This window comes from Scyliorhinus torazame, chromosome 27 (genome assembly GCF_047496885.1).
Source record: "Scyliorhinus torazame isolate Kashiwa2021f chromosome 27, sScyTor2.1, whole genome shotgun sequence".
Lineage (NCBI taxonomy): Eukaryota > Metazoa > Chordata > Chondrichthyes > Carcharhiniformes > Scyliorhinidae > Scyliorhinus > Scyliorhinus torazame.
This window is the reverse complement of record NC_092733.1, coordinates 36,852,231-36,876,117: the sequence shown is the minus strand read 5'-3', so window position 1 is coordinate 36,876,117 and position 23,887 is coordinate 36,852,231. Positions and strand designations below refer to the sequence as shown.

The window sequence follows — 23,887 nt, the reverse complement described above, 5'->3', positions numbered from 1 at the left end:
GTTAATCCTTTCCTTACACAATCTGTGCTCACAGGACATTCCAAAGCACTTCATTGTCAATGAGGTACTTCTGACGCCCAGTCACTTTTCAAATTACGGGAAACGGGGCAGCCAATTGATTCACAGCAAGGCCCCCCAAACTGTTACAACGTCTTGACCAGATATTCCCATTTATTGATGCAACCAGAGGGGTGAATGTTGGCCAGGACACCTTTCTCCTCAAAACCGTGCCATTAGATCTTTTACAAGCACCTGGGAGGGTGGAATGTTTTAACGTTTCGTCTGAAAGCTGCTACATCCAACAGTGCAGCACTGCCTCAGTCCTGTCTGGTTCCAGCCTGGGTTATTAGTTAAGCCCTACAGGGGGCCAGCACGGCGCTGGAGCGGTTCGCGCCGCTCCAGCTGCCGATTCTGGCGCAAACTGGGCGCCGCGGGATCCACGCACGCACAGTGGCGCCGGCGCCAACGCAACATGGCGCAGTGGCCTCCTTCAACACACCGGCGCCAACGCAACATGGCGCGGGACCACAGGGGCCCATCCTGGCCCGAGAATTGGCGGGCCGGCCACGTAGAGCGGCTCGTAGAGCAAACCACGCTGGCGCCAATGACCGGCATGGCCCGGTCACGGGGATTCTGCGGCCCGGCCCCGGGCTGAGAGAATCCAGCCCATGGTATCCGGCAGCTCATTGTGGGACATGCGAGTCCTGTGTACCTGGGGCCTCCTTCTCCGCTGTCTTCTGGTCCCCTCCTCGGCCCAGCTGCCCAGGTCTTGAGCCTGACCGGCGGCCCCTGTTCGTCGGGTGCAGGCCCCAGCCTGGGCTAGCCTTGCTGCAGTTGCCGATGTCCGTCCACCACCACAGCAGTAATAAAGGTAATTTCCAGGGGGGTTGGGAGAAGGACAGAGAGACACAAGCCCCCTGGGGAGATCAATTGGGTTGTCCCCATGGGGGTTAGAACAGTCCCTTCCTTGGCAAAATAACTTACCAGGAAAGATGGGAAAAAGGGGAAAAGGAGTATAAACTGCTGGATAATGGAGGGACAGAGGTGAGAGATGTGAGGGTACACTCTGAGCTCCATTGCACACAGCAGGGGTTAAGTGAGGGTCCCACAGTACTGTTTACAGAGTGGGAAACATTGACATACTCTCAAACTAAATGAGATATATAACGACCCTCTGCTACAAATACTGACACCAGGCCCAAATTGTGTTTTGTTCCAGTTGCTAGGATACCAGAGGAGACAAAGAACTCCCTGTCTGATTTCAGGAACAGAATATCACAGCTGAAAAACAGTAAGTGCCCAGAAAGTACCAGAACATCTTTAATTCCCCGACTCAAATAGCTTTCTCTATTTTAAAGAGGTTGAAGGTTTTCTCTGGGGAGGTGAACAGGAGACTATGTTGGCCTTCCTAACAAGTGATAATAATAATAATCGCTGATTGTCACAAGTCGGCTTCAAATGAAGTTACTGTGAAAAGCCCCTAGTCGCCACATTCCGGCGCCTGTTCGGGGAGGCTGGTACGGGAATTGAACCGTGCTGCTGCCTTCTTCTGCATTACAAGCCAGCCGTTTAGCCCTGTTTAGCTAAACCAGCCGCGAGATCGAGCCTTGGGTGCAGACTACCCAGACAGCCTCTCCCAGGAACGATGCGCTCTGAATGGAGCATATACAAGGGAAAGTGCCTGGGTGGCACGGTGGCTAGCATGGCTACCTCACAGCGCCAGGGTCCCAGGTTCAATTCCAGTCTCGGGTGACTGGCTGTGTGGAGTTTGCACGTTCTCCCCGTGTCTGCGTGGGTTTCCTCCGGGTGCTCCGGTTTCCTCCCACAGTCCAAAGATGTGCAGGCTAGGTGGATTGGCCACACTAGAAAAGGTTAAGTGGGTTTACGGGGACTCGGCTACCGTTGAGGAGCGATCACCAGTGCCGCATGGAACACGATCGATTCCAATGAAAAACGGAGCGGGATTCACCGGGTCCACGATTGACACTCGGGAGGCTGACAAGCTGCAGCCGCAGAGACACATTACACTCCCCACACACACTCATCACAGCCGCACACACACTTCACTCCCCACACACACACATCCCAGCCGCACACACACATTACACTCCCCACACACACTCATCCCAGCCGCACACACACATTAAACTTCCCACACACACTCATCCCAGCCACACACACACATTACACTCCCCACACACACTCATCCCAGCCGCACACACACATTACACTCCCCACACACACTCATCCCAGCCGCACACACACATTACACTCCCCACACACACTCATCCCAGCCGCACACACACATTACACTCCCCACACACACTCATTCCAGCCGCACACACATATTACACTCCCCACACACACTCATCCCAGCCGCACACACACATTACACTCCCCACACACACTCACCCCAGCCGCACACACACATTACACTCCCCACACACACTCATCCCAGCCGCAAACACACATTACACTCCCCACACACACTCATCCCAGCCGCACACACACATCACACTCCCCACACACACTCATCCCAGCCACACACACACATTACACTCCCCACACACACTCATCCCAGCCGCACACACACATTACACTCCCCACACACACTCATCCCAGCCGCACACACACATTACACTCCCCACACACACTCATCCCAGCCACACATACACATTACACTCCCCACACACACTCATCCCAGCCGCACACACACATTACACTCCCCACACACACTCAACCCAGCCACACACACACATTACACTCCCCACACACACTCATCCCAGCCTCGCACACACATTACACTCCCCACACACACTCATCCCAGCCGCACACACACACATTCACTCCACACACACTCATCCCAGCCACACACACATTCACTCCCCACACACACTCATCCCAGCCGCACACACACATTACACTCCCCACACACACTCATCCCAGCCGCACACACACATTACACTCCCCACACACACTCATCCCAGCTGCACACACACATTACACTCCCCACACACACACATCCCTGCCACACACACACACTTCACTCCCCACACATACTCATCCCAGCCGCACACACACTTCGCTCTCCACACACACTCATTCCAGCCGCACACACACATTACACTCCCCACACACACACATCCCTGCCACACACACACACTTCACTCCCCACACACACTCATCCCAGCCGCACACACACTTCACTCTCCACACACCACCCCAGCCGCACACACACACTTCACTCCCCACACACTCATCCCAGCCGCACACACACATTACACTCCCCATACACACTCTCCCACTCGCACACACACATTACACTCCCCACACACACTCTCCCAGTCGCATACACACATTACACTCCCCACGCACACTCATCCCAGCCGCACACACACATTACACTCCCCACACACACTCTCCCAGTCGCACACACACATTACACTCCCCACGCACACTCATCCCAGCCGCACACACACATTACACTCCCCACACACACTCATCCCAGCCGCACACACATTGCACTCCCCACACACTCACCCCAGCCGCACATACACATTACACTCCCCACACACACCCTCCCAGCCTCACACACACATTACACTCCCCACACACACTCATCCCAGCCGCACACACACATTACACTCCCCACACACACTCATCCCAGCCGCACACACAGTACACTCCCCACACACACCCTCCCAGCCTCACACACACATTACACTCCCCACACACACTCATCCCAGCCGCACACACACATTACACTCCCCACACACTCATCCCAGCCGCACACACATTGCACTCCCCACACACTCATCCCAGCCGCACACACACATTACACTCCCCACACACACTCATCCCAGCCGCACACACATTACACTCCCCACACACACTCATCCCAGCCGCACACACACATTACATTCCCCACACACACTCATCCCAGCCTCACACACACATTACACTCCCCACAAACACTCATCCCAGCCGCACACACACATTACACTCCCCACGAACACTCATCCCAGCCGCAAACACACATTACACTCCCCACACACACTCATCCCAGCCGCACACACACATTACACTCCCCACACACACTCACCCCAGCGCACACACACATCACACTCCCCACACACACTCATCCCAGCCGCACACACACATTACACTCCCCACACACACTCATCCCAGCCTCACACACACATTACACTCCCCACACACACTCATCCCAGCCGCACACACACATTCACTCCCCACACACACTCATCCCAGCCACACACACATTCACTCCCCACACACACTCATCCCAGCCGCACACACACTTCACTCTCCACACACACTCATCCCAGCCGCACACACACATTACACTCCCCACACACACTCATCCCAGCCACACACACACATTACACTCCCCACACACACTCATCCCAGCCGCACACACACATTCACTCCCCACACACACTCATCCCAGCCGCACACACACATTACACACCCCACACACACTCATCCCAGCCGCACACACACATTACACTCCCCACACACACACAAATTACACTCCCCACACACAGTCACCCCAGCCGCACACACACATTACACTCCCCACACACACTCATCCCAGCCGCACACACACATTACACTCCCCACACACACTCATCCCAGCCGCACACACACATCACACTCCCCACACACACTCATCCCAGCCTCACACACACATTACACTCCCCACACACACTCATCCCAGCCTCACACACACATTACACTCCCCACACACACTCATCCCAGACGCACACACACACATTCACTCCCCACACACACTCATCCCAGCCGCACACACACATTACACTCCCCACACACACTCTCCCAGTCGCACACACACATTACACTCCCCACGCACACTCATCCCAGCCGCACACACACATTACACTCCCCACACACTCACCCCAGCCGCACACACATATTACACTCCCCACACACACTCATCCCAGCCGCACACACACATTGCACTCACCACACACTCACCCCAGCCGCACACACACATTACACTCCCCACACACACCCTCCCAGCCTCACACACACATTACACTCCCCACACACACTCATCCCAGCCGCACACACACATTACACTCCCCATACACTCATCCCAGCCGCACACACATTGCACTCCCCACACACACTCATCCCAGCCGCACACACACATTACACTCCCCACACACACTCATCCCAGCCGCACACACATTACACTCCCCACACACACTCATCCCAGCCGCACACACACATTACACTCCCCACACACACTCATCCCAGCCTCACACACACATTACACTCCCCACACACACACAAATTACACTCCCCACACACAGTCACCCCAGCCGCACACACACATTACACTCCCCACACACACTCATCCCAGCCGCACACACACATTACACTCCCCACACACACTCATCCCAGCCGCACACACACATCACACTCCCCACACACTCATCCCAGCCGCACACACACATTACACTCCCCACACACACTCATCCCAGCCTCACACACACATTACACTCCCCACACACACTCATCCCAGACGCACACACACACATTCACTCCCCACACACACTCATCCCAGCCGCACACACACATTACACTCCCCACACACACTCTCCCAGTCGCACACACACATTACACTCCCCACGCACACTCATCCCAGCCGCACACACACATTACACTCCCCACACACTCACCCCAGCCGCACACACACATTACACTCCCCACACACACTCATCCCAGCCGCACACACACATTGCACTCACCACACACTCACCCCAGCCGCACACACACATTACACTCCCCACACACACTCATCCCAGCCGCACACACACATTGCACTCCCCACACACTCACCCCAGCCACACATACACATTACACTCCCCACACACACCCTCCCAGCCTCACACACACATTACACTCCCCACACACACTCATCCCAGCCGCACACACACATTACACTCCCCACACACTCATCCCAGCCGCACACACATTGCACTCCCCACACACACTCATCCCAGCCGCACACACACATTACACTCCCCACACACACTCATCCCAGCCGCACACACATTACACTCCCCACACACACTCATCCCAGCCGCACACACACATTACACTCCCCACACACACTCATCCCAGCCTCACACACACATTACACTCCCCACACACACTCATCCCAGCCGCACACACACATTACACTCCCCACACACACTCTCCCAGTCGCACACACACATTACACTCCCCACGCACACTCATCCCAGCCGCACACACACATTACACTCCCCACACACTCACCCCAGCCGCACACACTTATTACACTCCCCACACACACTCATCCCAGCCGCACACACACATTGCACTCACCACACACTCACCCCAGCCGCACACACATTGCACTCCCCACACACACTCATCCCAGCCGCACACACACATTACACTCCCCACACACACTCATCCCAGCCGCACACACATTACACTCCCCACACACACTCATCCCAGCCGCACACACACATTACACTCCCCACACACACTCATCCCAGCCTCACACACACATTACACTCCCCACACACACACAAATTACACTCCCCACACACAGTCACCCCAGCCGCACACACACATTACACTCCCCACACACACTCATCCCAGCCGCACACACACATTACACTCCCCACACACACTCATCCCAGCCGCACACACACATCACACTCCCCACACACTCATCCCAGCCGCACACACACATTACACTCCCCACACACACTCATCCCAGCCTCACACACACATTACACTCCCCACACACACTCATCCCAGACGCACACACACACATTCACTCCCCACACACACTCATCCCAGCCGCACACACACATTACACTCCCCACACACACTCTCCCAGTCGCACACACACATTACACTCCCCACGCACACTCATCCCAGCCGCACACACACATTACACTCCCCACACACTCACCCCAGCCGCACACACACATTACACTCCCCACACACACTCATCCCAGCCGCACACACACATTGCACTCACCACACACTCACCCCAGCCGCACACACACATTACACTCCCCACACACACTCATCCCAGCCGCACACACACATTGCACTCCCCACACACTCACCCCAGCCACACATACACATTACACTCCCCACACACACCCTCCCAGCCTCACACACACATTACACTCCCCACACACACTCATCCCAGCCGCACACACACATTACACTCCCCACACACTCATCCCAGCCGCACACACATTGCACTCCCCACACACACTCATCCCAGCCGCACACACACATTACACTCCCCACACACACTCATCCCAGCCGCACACACATTACACTCCCCACACACACTCATCCCAGCCGCACACACACATTACACTCCCCACACACACTCATCCCAGCCTCACACACACATTACACTCCCCACACACACTCATCCCAGCCGCACACACACATTACACTCCCCACGCACACTCATCCCAGCCGCACACACACATTACACTCCCCACACACACTCATCCCAGCCGCACACACACATTACACTCCCCACACACACTCACCCCAGCCGCACACACACATTACACTCCCCACACACACTCATCCCAGCCGCACACACACATTACACTCCCCACACACACTCATCCCAGCCGCACACACACATCACACTCCCCACACACACTCATCCCAGCCGCACACACACATTACACTCCCCACACACACTCATCCCAGCCTCACACACACATTACACTCCCCACACACACATTCACTCCCCACACACACTCATCCCAGCCACACACACATTCACTCCCCACACACACTCATCCCAGCCGCACACACACTTCACTCTCCACACACACTCATCCCAGCCGCACACACACATTACACTCCCCACACACACTCATCCCAGCCACACACACACATTACACTCCCCACACACACTCATCCCAGCCGCACACACACATTCACTCCCCACACACACTCATCCCAGCCGCACACACACATTACACTCCCCACACACACTCATCCCAGCCGCACACACACATTCCACTCCCCACACACACACAAATTACACTCCCCACACACACTCATCCCAGCCGCACACACACATTCACTCCCCACACACACTCATCCCAGCCGCACACACACATTACACTCCCCACACACAGTCACCCCAGCCGCACACACACATTACACTCCCCACACACACTCATCCCAGCCGCACACACACATTACACTCCCCACACACACTCATCCCAGCCGCACACACACATCACACTCCCCACACACACTCATCCCAGCCGCACACACACATTACACTCCCCACACACACTCATCCCAGCCTCACACACACATTACACTCCCCACACACACTCATCCCAGCCGCACACATACACATTCACTCCCCACACACACTCATCCCAGCCACACACACATTCACTCCCCACACACACTCATCCCAGCCGCACACACACTTCACTCTCCACACACACTCATCCCAGCCTCACACACATTCACTCCCCACACACACTCATCCCAGCCGCACACATACACATTCACTCCCCACACACACTCATCCCAGCCACACACACATTCACTCCCCACACACACTCATCCCAGCCAACAAGATGGCACTGGTTGTGCTGGAGCGCGCCCACACAGCTGATGGGTCGGCTGGAGCCAGAGGGCACCCAGGGGGTGCCCTGAGAGGACACCGACATGACCCGTGGCACCATGTTCAAAGTGGGCTATGCGCAGCTGCATGGCTGCCTTTCCGGTTGTGGCAATGGTGCTCCGTGCCCGCCCACTCCGACCCCACTGCTCACCTCCTGGCCACCCCCCCGGTCCTGGCAGAAGCCCCCAGGCCTACGGCACAACTGTCAGCCAGCGATGGTGATGTTGGACATTTCCCGAACCCCCTCAGCAGCCGCCACGCCGGTTTCACAATTTTTAAAAGCACAAGTGAACCGCGCCGTCGGGAACTCGGCCCATCGGAGGCGGAGAATCGCGGAGGCCCCGGGGAATACCGGGTCGGGCCCGCTAATGATATGCAAATGGTGCCTACTGTATGCGCGGTGTAATTCGCATCAATGCCGTGTTCAGGTGATGGAGAATCGCGATTTGGCATTGAATCGGCGCGATTTTGGCATTGGACGCCATTCTCCGCCCAATCGCACTTCCCGGTTTCGGCTAACGGACAATCCCGCCCCCTGTCTTTCCAGAAGTGAGACTTCCACCATGGGAGAAGGCCCACAGAGTGAGTTAGTCTGGAGGCACGAGTTCCAATGCCCCGGGAGGTGCTGTACGGATGAGGGCCAGGGTTTTTCCTGCTGTCACCGACATTAATGGTAGACGGCCACAGGAGTCCTGTTCTCTTTGGAGGTCAAACAGTAACTGACCATAAAGTCCAAAGATATAAGGGATAATTGAAGGATTTTAGACAGCCCAGGTCTCAGTCTTGTGACACTGGTGGTCTCAGGTTGCTAAACCAGTCCTTCTTGTTGAAACCATAGCTTAAGGGCAGCGCGGTAACATAGTGGTTAGCACAGTTGCTTCACAGTTCCAGGGTCCCGGGTTCGATTCCCGGCTGAGTCACTGTCTGTGCGGAGTCTGCACGTTCTCCCCGTGTCTGCGTGGGTTTCCTCCGGGTGCTCCGGTTTCCTCCCACAGTCCAAAGTTGTGCGGGTTAGGTGGATTGACCGTGTTAAATTGCCCTTCGTGTCCAAAAAATGTTAAGTGGGGGTTACTGGGTTACGCGGATAGGGTAGATACGTGGGCTTCAGTAGGGTGCTCTTTTCAAGGGCCGGTGCAGACTCGATGGGCTGAATGGCCTCCTTCTGCACTGTAAATTCTATGATTCGATGATATGGCTGAGGCCATGAGCACCACTATTGGAGATTAGAACTTGCAAATGGTTGTCTTTGTTTGTAGCTGTCTGGAACAGACAAACCATCCGCTCAGCCATTAGGCCGGCGCGGCGGGAATGTTTATGTGACGCAAAGTGTGTTGCATTCCAGGACCTTTGAGGTTTTAATTTTGTTTGTTTCAAAACGGCTCAGAAACATCCGGAAGCCGGCATGTGACCTTCCGGAACCATCTTGTCACAAAAAAAGGCTTTATAAAATACTCCAGCTGACAATGGGTCAGGACGGCAGATTTCCTTCCCGGAAGAGGCATCAGTGAACCAGATGGGTTTTTACAACAATCGATGATGACTTCACTCTCGCCATGGCTGGAACGAGCTTTCCATCCCCGATATCAAGGTGCCATGGTGGGTTTCGAACCCATGTCCACAAGGCATTTGTTGGGACATTATTTCAGTGGCATTTACTGCCATCCCCCATGAATGCAATTGAAGCAAATATCTCCAGTCAAAGATTTGGGCCGGGATTCTCCCGCAATCGTCAGGGCGGCCCAACGCCGGCGGCAAGAGCGGCTCGGGCCGCTCTGGCATTGCGCCCGCCCGGAATTAGGAATCCTCTGCACTTCCGGAGGCTAGGCCGGCATGTTCCTGCGCATGTGCAGGGGGATTCATCCCCGCGGCGGCCATGGCAGAGCCTCACAGAGGCCGGCGTGGAGGGAAAGTGCGCCCCCACGCCACACGCGTCTCTGTGTTTAACAAATTCTGATCCCCATTTTTTAAACAATACACACAACAAATAACGAAAGAATTGATACAACGCGGGTACAAACAGCATTCGTTGTTGCCAGTGTCGATACAGGCAAAACAGTACAGGCAAAACAGAGTCTCCGTCTTACATTCTGGATCAATTCAGCAACAAGACACCACAATGAGTGGGGAAAGATCGTATTAATACAGAAGGATAACAATGCCAGCTGCACACCATAGAACTTACTAATCAATTGTTTAGGCTCTTCAGAATTCAGGATTCTTTCCACCAGGGAAATTGAGGAGTCTGGGTGCAGGAAAGTCTTATTCAGGATAAAGTCCCAATGCTGTAAATACTTAAAAACGGATTGTCTTGGGATGACATAGCTGCTAAAAGGGTGACAAGGAAGCATCTCTGAACATATCTCCCAGTTTACAAATGCCTCTATTTCTCCAGGTATCTGGGGCGTCATTCTCCGCCGGCGGGAGTCTCCGTTTTGCCGGCGCCGGGGGGTTTCCCGACGGCGTGGGGCTGCCCCACAATGGGAAACGCCATTGAGCGGCCGGTGTTACGGAGACTCCCGCCGGCCGGTCGGGGCAGAAATGTGGCGGGGCGGGAAGGAGAATTTCGCCCCAGATCTCCAGGCAGCACGGAAGCACACGTGGATAGCACTGTGGCTTCACAGCACCAGGATCCCGGGTTCGATTCCCGGCTTGGGTCACTGTCTGTGCGGAGTCTGCACGTTCTCCCCGTGTCTGCGTGGGTTTCCTCCGGGCGCTCCGGTTTCCTCCCACAGTCCAAAGACGTGCAGGTTAGGTGGGTTGGCCGTGCTAAATTGCCCTTAGTGTCCAGAAAAGGTTAGGAGGGGTTATTGGGTTATGGGGATAGGGTGGAAGTGAGGGCTTAAGTGGGTTGGTGCAGACTCGATGGGCTGAATGGCCTCCTTCTGCACAGTATGTATGTATCCACGGTCGGTGATATCGGGTGGGAAGTCTTGGATAGGAGAGGGAGCGGAAATCAGTTTAGATTTTCCCACCAGTTGGCGGACCAACCTCCACTCTCGAAGAGTATTAATAATAATAGGATTGTCACATTTAGCTGAGCCTGTCTTCATGACACCACCAAACAACAAGACCTGTGGAGGGAAAGTTGACTGCTCTGCTTCAATATCGAGCAAGGTGGACACCGGGTCCATCCTAACCCAACACCTGATGAATGTTAGGTGAGAGGCCAGCTGATACAGCCTAACGTTTGGGAGGCCTAATCTCAATTCCCAGCAGCTGGTAACTGGAGCTTGGCCAAATCAGTGTTTGTTGCAAATAAACATACTAATCATTCCAGTAATTTCTTTGACAACTCTAGCCGACAGCGGAATAGGCATGATTTGTAACAGATATAACAATTTGGGCAATGTGTTCATTTTAATTCAGGCGATCTTCCCAAGCCTTGAAATTGGGAGGGCCAACCACCGTTCAAGAATACCCGTAATCAACGGGGGAAGATTGGCCCCATATAGCTGTCTAAAGGAAGAGAATGGAAACCCCCAGGGTATTTAAATCCCATGGGGGCCAATGAAAAGGGAAATTAGCAAGGGGTGGCGGTTACCCCTCAACGCTTCACCCCTACCAGCATGGCTTCTGACTTAATAAAGTTAATCTTGTAACCAGGTGCTATAACTACCCACCACGTCGAAAAGGGCAGGATTCAACACCAACAGCAGCATAGCATCCGTATAACCCTGTGCTGCTTCATCCCACATTCCAACCCCGACATCCAGGGGCCTGAGCTAATGGCTCAATGGCCAACAGCCTCCCCGAACAGGCGCCGGAATGTGGCGACTAGGGGCTTTTCACAGTAATTTCATTGAAGCCTACTTGTGACAATAAGCGATTTTCATTTTTCATTTCAAGGGTGAGAGGGCAGCCCTGTCTCGTCCCTCTCTGAACTCCAAAGTGCAACGACCTTAAACTATTCATTGCCACAGGTCCCGATACAATAATCGAATCCAATTGATGTAACCATCACCCCACCCAAAGCCTCTCTAAGTACAAACCAGATCATTCCACCCAGCTCAGTCAAACACTTTTTCTGCATCCGGTGCACATTTCTGAAAGATCTGTATCACATTTCGAAACCTTCCAACTCAAAGGTCTTCCCCTAATAAACTCAGTCTGGCCCTCCCATAAAAATGTCAGAAGATGTCCTCCAGCCTTTTGGCCAGAACCTTAAACAACAGTCGATACTCAGAAGAGATATTGGACTATACACTCCTCCGGCTCCTTGCCCGCCTTCAGAATCAAAGAAATAGTAGTCTCACTTAAGATCGACAGCAACATCTCCAACTCAAAAGGGTGACAATACATACCCACCAACGGGTCCAACAACAAATTCTTAAACCTCACACCCAAAGCCATCTGGTCCTGGTCCCTTACCCACCTGAAGCATCTTAACAGCCTTTGATATCTCTCCCTAGACAGAGGAACATTAAGAGCCCCATGTTGGCTTTCTGAAGCCTCTGGTAGCTTCAAGGAAGACAGGAAATCCACCAATTTGCCACCAGAATGCTCAGATTTATATAATCCCGTACATAATTCCCATTTTATCTTCTCTTTCTTCGTAAGCCTTTTCCCCCCAACAAGCCGCACAGAGGGAATCGCCTTTCCCGTTGCCACACAAGCCAGGTATCCGTTCATTTTATTCCCAAACTCATACAACTTCTGCCTCGCAAACGTGGAGCTTTTCCCGACCTGCTGGGTCAGTAAGGAGTCCGAGGTCACTCTTGCCGCACTCACCTCCTTCAACGGCTGCCGATTGGGAGTCTTCTTATAACCCCCTCCGCCTTCGCCAAGCAACCCTCCAGCCACATCTGGCTCCCCAGCATCTTGCACCTTTTCTTAGCTGAATTAGGAATAATCAGCCCCCTGACCTAAACCGTAAACATCTCCCACAAAATGGTGGGCTAAATACCTGGGGTCAAGTTAATCGAGAAGAAGAACTCCAACTCTTTTTTAAAGTGCGTAGTGAATTATGTATTTCTTATCAGGGAGGCATCGAAACTCCAAATTCTCAAACAGGGGGGAGCTCTCCAGCAAGCAAAGATTCCAGGAAAACGGGTGGGAGGTGGGGGGGGTGGGGGGGGGGTTGGCGGGGGGGGGGGGGGTCCGAGATTAAAATGCTGCCTAAGGAGCAGGTGGACTCCAGGTGCAGGAGCACTCGTGGTACAAAAGAACAGTCAATTCTAGTCTGACATTGATGCGGGGTTGAAAAAAAGGCAAAATCTCTACCCCTTGGTTGTAACCTCCTCACAGGCCGAGGACATAGACCCAGCCTGCAGCATTGGGAGGGTTGTTGGTAACCGAGAGTTTATCTCTCAGGGGAGATCAGTTAAAGCTGCCAGCCACAAACGCGTTAGCCAATGCCAACTCGGTAAAATACAGAAATGCCTCAGTAATGAACTCCAGGGAATTATTTGGGTGTCCATAAACATACATTACTGAAACACTCAGCGGGATTTAACGAAAATAAAGAGTCCCATTTTGACCGCACATAGCAGGGTGTTTCCCAGCGCCTACAGCACCAAGAATGACCCGCTATCAATGGAACTCTGGGGTTTTTTTTGGCCTCGGTCGGGAATGCCCACGTCAAGGCCGCAGTTACCTCACCGTCAGTGCAGGGAGATATCGAGGTGCCTTTTTTAAATGCCCCCCGATCCCTCAAACCCCTCAACCACCCCACCACAGCCCCCAAATCCCTCGCAACTGACCTTTTAGGGGGTCCTCAAGCCCCCCCCCCTCTCACCCCACCACTTAAGGACAGGGCACCTCCGAGCACGATCCCTGGCACGGACAACCTGGCAGCTGAACACATTGGCACTGCCAGCCTAGCACCCTGGATGAAAGAAATCCTCACTCGCTCATGGAGCCAGGTCCCAACTCACCCTGCCATCTCAAAGACCTTCTGGTGATCTTTAAGGTTGTGGAAGAGAATGATTAAGGACATTGAATAAAAACCATCCCTTAGCCTCAAAGGTAAGATATGATGTGCCTTTCTACTTTGAAATGTCCAGCCTTCACATCCAGCTGGAGAAAACATGTCAACAAGTCTTTAGAAAACCTAACAGGGGCCTTACCCTCTACCCCTCCCAGCAGACCAAAGATTTGGATATCCTTTCTCCGATCTCGGTTTCCCAAGTCCTCCAGGACCTCCGGAAAAACTCAGCCGGTTTTCCAAGGAGGGACTTTTTGCCTCCGTAGAGGAAGACCACGTTCAACGAGCAGGATTCTCTCCTCCGCATCAAGTCTCTTAACGCCGTTTTCCAACTCGGCCCCATGTGCACATAGACCTTGGGTCAACCCTCTCGCACAAACGTAGCTTTCCATAGATTAAATCAAAACTGCACACAGTACACCAAGCGTGGCCTCACCAATGCCCTGTATAATTGTAATGGGAATCCTGTACTCTTCTCATCCAAACCCTTTGCAAGAAAGGTTAATGCATCAATTGCTAGAATTGGAAAGCAAGTTGGGGAGGGAGGGAACAACAGGGGTGGAGAAGGGAGCTATTCTGCCTCACGGCAGAGTCACATGATTATGGCAAGCTATGGTGTGCACTTAGTAAGACTGCATTTTCAAAATCCAAAAGTCCCCCTTTCCACAACTAGCAAAAGATATATTTGCATGCACAATCCTGTGTGACTGTGAGTTACCCAAGTTACCCACTAGACGCCCATCGTTCTCACGCATTAACAAGTGTTTGTTCCGCTCGTCAGACTCTGCACATGGATTGCATACACAGCCTTAAAAGCATACACGTCTCTCAATGGAGCGTGGATACGTTGTCATTGGCTTTTTGCCTGAGTGATGTGCCTTGTCCAAAGAGTGTCATTCCCATGGCCCCTTGGTGCCTTGGTGACTGTTGTAGTCCCGTTGGTGTTGTTGGGGACACGTGGACCTCAGGGATTTACGGTAGTTCTGTACTTAGTGCAGCTGGTGAGATTCATTCCCCATAACCGCCCTCAACTTTCTACACAGGGAGCGCTAGTCTCGACAGCATGACTGAGATGTACATCTGGTTCCCTTGCTTGTGTATGCCACATCCCGATTACATCTTTCTAAACTCAGTAATGTACTGTCGCTTTGGAGCAGAAAGTTTGTGAAAAATACTCTGAAGTGGCTCTGCTTTTATTTTTAGGCATATCTTCACTCCCACACTGTCTTTCCCTTTGGGGAATAGTGGGGGAGGGGGGGGGGAGTGGTGGGAAGATTCCCGAGATGATTATCAGCCCCCTGAACCATGTTATGAATGTTCCTTCCGTAGCCAACAAGTCCTGGCGTTGGACCCTAACCCGTAGCTTCTGGTCCAGAGGTCGCCACATGCCCTCCACCTTGTCCCTCCCAAGTAGATACCGATGTAAATGATCACAAGCAAAGGTAACGAGCCGACAGTCTTTCCCGATCTGAGTGAAGCGTTGCTCCATTTATGTTAATGCACTGGAGGCAAATGTGGCCGGGTGTCCTTGGTGCAATAGGATCACTCCCAGACCCATCTCACTGGCGCCACACTGCAAGGTGATTCCATCATTGGCACCATCGTACTTACCGGCATCATCACCATTAATTGTTTGGCTTCAGTGAACAATGTTTCTTCGTCTGCACCGACAACCACCGCACCACCTTAGCCGTGAGTTTGCGTTCGCTGACAACGAACTAGGCACAGGTTCCTTCAAAATACTTCACCAATGCTGCATTTGGAATCCAACAAAGTGTTGAGCCGTCTTTACATCTATTGCTCACTGATTCGCTGCAAATCCCTCACCTGGTCAGAACCCAAGGTGATGACCATTTTCCAGGCATCTTCAATTCCAATTCAGGTTCATCTGGCGAGCTTTCTCCAGCAGTCGCGTTAAATGCGAATCAGGGTCCACTGTGGCTTCTTCCATTGTGTCTCCACATCCATAGGCTAGTGGGTCACCCGCTGTGGCCTCCACCCCGGGAAGATCACTGACTGCCTCATGCCGTCTGGAGCGGTGGAAATGCCAAACGGCTTGCGCAAACATCTGTATCGCCCGAACCGTGTCCAGATGTCGTTAGAAACTGCTGCTTTCGTCCAACTTCACCTGCCAGAAATCATCCTTCGCATCTGGGACAGTCAAGATCTTCCCCGCGGCAAGTTGGGGCAAAATCCCTTTGATGGTTGGCATGGGGGGGGGGTGAGATCTCTTCAACACTTTATTTCAGTCATTTGGGTTTAAGCACGCTCGCAGATTTCCAGCTTGTTTCGCCGCTCCCTTGCTGCAAATCCAGTCTGCAGGAATTGCCCCAGTTCTGACTGCTCCCTTCTTTCCCAGCTCTACAAATGCCTGTCTACAGGCAGCTGGCCTCATGGCAGGCACATGACTATGGCACGCCAGTAGTACACTGGGAGTAAGATTGCATTTCCGGAACCCAAACAGTCGCCCTGAAGGGCAACATTGTTTTTATAGTTCACTGTCAATCCATGGGGAGTGGGAGTGATTCCTCCCGTCCCACAGTCCCTTCTCCTCCAATGGGCAACACCCCCCCAATCGTCTCTCTCTCTGCCCCTCCCTCCCTCTGTACTATCTCTCTACCCCTCTCTCTCACTCTCTCCTTCTCTCTCTCCCCCTCTGTCTCCCTCTCCTCTTTTCCTCTCCCCCTCTCCGTCTCTCTCTACCTCTCTCTCTCTTTCCCACTCCCCCCCCCCTCTGTTTCTCTCTTCCCTCTGTCTCCCTTTCCTTTTCTCTTCCTCCCACTGCCTCGCTCTCCCTCTCTTCCACTCTCTCTCTGCCTCTCTGTCTGTTCCTCTCTCTCTACCTCTCTCTCTCCCCCTGTATCGCACTCTCCCCCTCTCTCTTCCCCTCTGTCTCCCCCTCCTCCCTTCCTCCCTCTCTATCTCTCTCTCCTCACTGACCGGAGGACGGAGTTTGTCATTATTCATCCTACCAAAACGCTTCAACATTTTTCACTTTCTATTTGAGGTATCGTGTCCTGAGGGACCCAGGTTTGTGCCCCCCACCCCCGAGTTTGCTCGGAGCTCAATTGTAGAATTCAGCAGAGGGTACATCTTCGACAGCTCCAGAGGCCGGAATCTGAGGTTGGGATTCTCCCATCTGGGAACTAAGTCCTGTGGAGCAGAGGCGGGAACGTGGAATGTTTTCCATTCTGGAGGACGGCGTGGAAAACACGTCATGTCCTACGGCCCTGACCTCATTAATTATGCAACTGGGTGTTCCGCGCCATATTCTGTGGTGGGCAGGCGTGTCATCCACTATCCAATGCGATGCCCAACATCAGTGACCCATTGGAGACAGAAGAGGGCCCTCCTGAAAAGGAGGATGGATCTCCGGGAACACGCTGAGGCTGGAAGATGGGCCTCCTCGATGTCACTGAAGCTGGAAGATCCGCCTCTAGATGCTACCCCCACCCACTTCTGCGGTGTTCCGTTGTCCCGTGTCGCTGGCGGCCTCCATCCTGAACTCCGCCTTCTTCAGGAGACTCCCAACATCTGCTCGCGGCGTTGTTCCAGGTGCATTCTGGACCGGCGCCATGGAGAATCCGGCCTGGGTGGAAGATTCTGGTCAGGCCTTCGACTGAATCCCATTAGCGGGATACAGTTACACACAGGTCTATAGCAAGTTTCCCTATTTGCTACGTAGATCCCACAGGAACCTCACGCAGGTGTTCAATTAATTTTGGGCCACTCGCTGAATTCCAGCCGCCCACCCCTTCTGTCATTGAACCTGCTGGCGGGGGGGGCTAGAATTACGCCATATGTTTGGTGGCAGGTAAGGAAGTGAGATTGATTTGCACTGGAGTGGGGTGGGGAGGGGCAGGGCGACAGCCCGTCCGCAATCTTGCACCATTCAGCTCGTTAAATATGCACTGGTGAGGAGCCCGCTGATTCTTGCGGAGGGACAAGCGGCAAGTCACCAACCCTGCCCTTACCTCATGGGGTCAACGGCCCGGGCGCCTGCACCACCCCTTCGCCCGGCCTTCCCCTGCTAACCCATCCTCCCTCCCTTGGTAATCCTCCGCACCACTTCCACTGCCATCGCCCACTCCCACAGTTGCCAATTAAAGACACTCCTCAAAGACGACAATGCGGCGGCAACTCACCGTTAGTCGGGGAAGAGCTTAACCTTGTCAGGTTTCGGCCACTTACACACAGCCGCGAACCGCCATTGAAAACCCCAAGGGCAGAATTGCTGACGTCCAAGCCGCTGTCGGCGAACTGATTTTTGCCCTCGTGCCAAAGTAAGTTCCCTCGCCCACCAAGCTCCTCGCTGCTTGGTGTGAGCGGAAGATTCCGCCCTAGAATCTTCCGGAATGACTGCCTCGCGGTGTCACGCCGGTTTTGTCTAGAATTCCAACAAATCTGCAACGCAGAATCTTGCCAGTCGGCCCAGCTGTCTTGTGACAATTCCTATGCTCCTCAAGAAGCCCCTCTCAGTCCATCCACTTATCCTTCTGTCCCTTCCTTCTTCCAGCTTTTTAACCAACCTTCCCCTTCAAGCTACTCTTTGTGGGAGCGGATTCCACACTCTCCAGGTAAAGACCTTTCTTCCTGAATTTCACTGTTGAGTTTATTCGTGACTATCTTATTGTGCGAGCCCCTCGTTTCCCTGACAAGAGCAAACATCTTCTCTTTGCCCAAGTTATCAAACCTTTCATCATCTTAACGAGCGCTGACAGGTCATTCTGCCAGCGTTCTCATTTCTCGAGATTATAACCCCAGTCTGTCGACTCTGTGTCAGCAGTTGCTCACTCCATAATCGGAAACAACCTTTGCTCGTCCTCTAGTCCCGCAATGTGCTTTGGTGCCGGGGAACTGCGCACTTGGTGAATCCGAGGATTTATTTATTTTTGGACGATCTATTTTTAGTTACCGGAATATCAGAAGAAACGAGAAACATACTCGGTGATCTCGGGACTCTGCTTTCCCAGTTGGAGAACGGTAAGTGTTCGTGTCCGCCACAGATCGTTGGGTCACCAGTTCGGATCATGGAGCTCCTCAGCTCTGCCTCACACAGAATTGGTCCTTCTCAATCACTAATGCTGACGGCACATGGGAAGCGATCGGTGAATGGTCGCACGGAGGCTGGCTGTTGATGCGAGATGTGATTCTGTGACTGGGGCAGCACTGGTTGAACAACCCTGAATGGTGAGCCTGTGGAATTCGTTACCACAGGAAGTAGTTGAGGCCACTGCATTGTCTGTTTTCAAGAAGCAGTTAGATAGAGCACTGGGGGCGAAGGGGATCAGAGGGTAGGGGGGGGGGGGGGAAGCGGGATTAGGCGATTGAGTTGGATGATCAACCATGATCCTAATGAATAGCGGAGCGGGCTCAAAGGGCCGAATGGCCTCCTCCTGCTCCTATTTTCTACGTTTCTATATTTCTACAGGAGGATGCACACCGCTGGGATAAACTATTCTATAACTGCAGGAGGTCTCAAACTGCTGGGATAAACTGGGCGGGATTCTCCCTCGGCCGATGGCAGAATCGGGAAACACGATTGGGCGGAGAATCGGGTTTTGACGCCGAAATCGTGGCAGGTGCCGGTTTCACACCAAATCTCAATTCTCCGGTGCCCCGACAGTGGCGTCAATCCGTTCCACTCCACACGTACAGTAAACGCCGTTGGCATAACGTTAGCGGGCCTGACCCGGTATTCCCCGGGGCCTCCGCGATGCTCCGCCTCCAATGAGGCGGCTTCCCGATGGGCCGGTTCACTTGCTCATTCAAAAGACCGTGGGAGGGAGAGAGAGGAGGGGTACGGAAAGGGTCCAACATCGCCACAGTGACAGTTGTGCCGCTGGCCGGGGGGGCTTCTGCCAGGGCCGGGGGGAGTAGCGGCGGGTGGCCAAGAGGTAGACTGTGGGGTCGGGGTAGATGGACACGGAGCACCATTGCCGCAGCCGGCAAGGCAGCCATGCAGCTGCGCGCACCGCTAACAGCCCCGCTGTGAACTTCGTGCCACGGGTCATACAGATGTCCACCCAGCCCACCTCCCAGGTGCCCTCTGGCCCCAGCCGACCCAACAGCTGGATGGGCTCCAGCACAACCAGTGCCACCTTGTTGGCTGGGATGGTGTGTGTAGGGAGTGAAGTGTGTATAAACGGCTGCAGCTTGTCAGCCTCCCGAGTGTCAATCGCAAAACTGGCGAATCCGGCACCGTTTCTCACTGCAATCGATTGTGTTCCACGTGTCGCCGGTGCGAGCCCCTCAATAGCTGCTGAATCGGTCCAGGTTCGGCGCCAGTTTTGCTGTCGTGAAAGTCCACAATCCTGCCCTGGCATCAACACTCAGTTTCAGAAACGGAGAATGGGATGGTATAGCACAGGGCTACAGAGCTGGCTTTGAAGGCAGGCCAGCAGCACGGGTTCAATTCCCGTACCAGCCTCCCCGAACAGGCGCCGGAATGTGGCGACTAGGGGCTTTTCACGGTAACTTCATTGAAACCTACTTGTGACAATCAGCGATTTTCATTTCATTTTCATTTCATTTGACTGCTGGGGTAATCTTTTCTGTGACAGCAGTTTGAGTTCTATTCTGAGATAAGCTATTCTGGAGAGGGCAGCATGGCGGCAGGGTGTTTTGAGTATTGTGTTTGTAAAACCAAGCGAATTTGTTCCGTTTTTAATAAGACAGAGGAAGGGAGCTGGAGGTGTGGCTGGCACTAGGCATTGAAGCTGTGATTCCACTGAGCCAGGAATGCAAATCAATTCCTGATCGCTTCTCATGCAGCTCAACGTTTAGGCACAGCCATGGTGGTGAGGACCAGCAAGACGTAAGGGGCCAGCGGGACACACCTATTGGTGATTCCTTGTTCGGGAGAAGTATCAAACACCCATCGCTTCACACGGCTGGAAAATTCTGGCTAATATTCCTCTCCATCCTGCGGCACCTTTCCCCATCAGCCCAAATGGCAACACGGTCCTGGAGGCCATTCAGCCCATCACGTGGGAACATTTGCCTTCGCCAAACACTGATGGAAAGCAAGACCTGTTTCTCCCGGGATCTTATCGAAATCTTTGCCTCTGTTTCAGTGACACAAGCGGTCGACAGAATGAGAGTGTCCCAGGCGGACGTCAATGTGGGACTCTCACAGATGAACAGTAACAGTGAGTGTTGAACGCTCGTCAAATAGTTCTTTGTGTCCCCAACTCAAGCTACTCTTTGCATTGGTCTGCTCAGGACTTGGTGTAATTCCACAAAGTCAACGGGGAGACAACCTTGCTGTTTCCATTAACAATCTCCACTTATGTGTGCAGGGAACTCCACGCCTCAGCTCCAACCTCACTCATGCTTACCCCTGATCCCAACGCCTCTTTCAGTGCCACCTTTCCTTCCACAGTTCCCAGCTTTGTGCCACCCCCTTTGTCTCCTTCTCCACTTCAAAGAAAGAACTGCTTTGGCTCCTGTGACTGAATTCCTCTGACCTCCCTTCTTTGCAAAGTCCCTCGCTGCTGACTTTTAACACAGTCCATGTAATGAATGTTCATGCAGTTCAAAGTAGACACTGTGATGTGCACAAATGCTTGTACGAATGTATGTGTGATGTAACCTTTTGGTCACTTTGTTCTTGCTGACTACAGCGCACACAGCATTAATGGTCACTTATTGTTCAAGGGGTTAGTCATGGGTAGGAAATTAGCATTTGCCCAATATTCGCCCCAGAGAGCACAGTGAAAGTAGGAACATATCAGTCAGCTCCTTCAACCCATCTGACGAAATTCAATGTCCCGAGACATCCCAAATATTTCCAGAGAGTCGGAAGTGGGGATTCGATTCGAAGCATTTGTGGAGAGTGTCTGTGTGTTTAAGCTCAGGGACAGTGATTGGAGCAGTGATCGGGGTAAGGGGCAGCGATTGGAGCAGTGATCGGGGGTAAGGGGCAGTGATCGGGGGAAAGGGGCAGTGATCGGGGGAAAGTGGCAGTCATCGGGGGAAAGGGGCAGTGATTGGGGGAAAGGGACAGTGATTGGGGGAAAGGGGCAGTGATTGGGGGAAAGGGACAGTGATTGGGGGAAAGGGGCAGTAATCGGGGGAAAGGGGCAGTGATCGGGGGAAAGGGGCAGTGATTGGGGGAAGGGACTGTGATTGGGGGAAAGGGGCAGTGATCGGGGAAAGGGGCAGTGATTGGGGGAAAGGGGCAGTGATTGGGGGAAAGGGGCAGTGATCGGGGAAAGGGGCAGTGATTGGAGCAGTGATTAGGTAATAGGGACAGTGATTGGGGGAAAGGGACAGTGATTGGGGGAAAGGGACAGTGATTGGGGGAAAGGGGCAGTGATCGGGGAAAGGGACAGTGATTGGGGGAAAGGGACAGTGATTGGGGGCAAAGGACAGTGATTGGGGGATGGGACAGTGATTGGGGGAAAGGGACAGTGATTGGGGGAAAGGGGCAGTGATTGGGGGAAAGGGGCAGTGATTGGGGGAAAGGGGCAGTGATCGGGGGAAAGGGGCAGTGATTGGGGGAAAGGGACAGTGATCGGGGGTAAGGGGCAGTGATTGGAGCAGTGATTGAGGGAAAGGGACAGTGATTGGGGGAAAGGGGCAGTGATTGGGGGCAAAGGACAGTGATTGGGGGATGGGACAGTGATTGGGGGAAAGGGGCAGTGATTGGAGCAGTGATTTGGGGAAAGGGACAGTGATTGGGGCCAAGTGACAGTGATTGGGGCAGTAATTTGGGGAAAGGGACAGTGATTGGGGGAAAGGAACAGTGATTGGGGCAAAGGGACAGTGATTGGGGGAAAGGGGCAGTGATTGGAGCAGTGATTTTGGGAAAGGGACAGTGATTGGGGGAAAGGGACAGTGATTGGGGGAAAGGGACAGTGATTGGAGCAGTGATTTGGGGAAAGGGACAGTGATTGGGGCCAAGTGACAGTGATTGGGGCAGTAATTTGGGGAAAGGGACAGTGATTGGGGGAAAGGAACAGTGATTGGGGGAAAGGGGCAGTGATTGGAGCAGTGATTTGGGGAAAGGGACAGTGATTGGGGCAAAGGGACAGTGATTGGGGGAAAGGGGCAGTGATTGGAGCAGTGATTTTGGGAAAGGGACAGTGATTGGGGGAAAGGGACAGTGATTGGGGGAAAGGGACAGTGATTGGGGGAAAGGGGTAGTGATTTGGGGAAAGGGACAGTGATTGGGGAAAGGGGCAGTGATTGGGGGAAGGGACAGTGACTGGGGAAAGGGACATTGATTGGGGGAAGGGACAGTGACT

The 23,887-nt window shown here is 53.4% G+C and overlaps 1 protein-coding gene across 1 annotated transcript in view; it reads left to right on the top strand.

Moving 5' to 3' along the window:
- The window catches only part of LOC140403402 (uncharacterized), a 960,939-nt gene that overhangs the window by 31,688 nt on the left and 905,364 nt on the right, over window positions 1-23,887 (top strand). Inside the window, exons 4-5 of the mRNA XM_072491328.1 lie at window positions 1,220-1,291; window positions 21,713-21,787. Of these exons, the coding sequence (XP_072347429.1) occupies window positions 1,220-1,291; window positions 21,713-21,787 (147 nt within the window). The remainder of the gene's footprint in view (window positions 1-1,219; window positions 1,292-21,712; window positions 21,788-23,887) is intronic.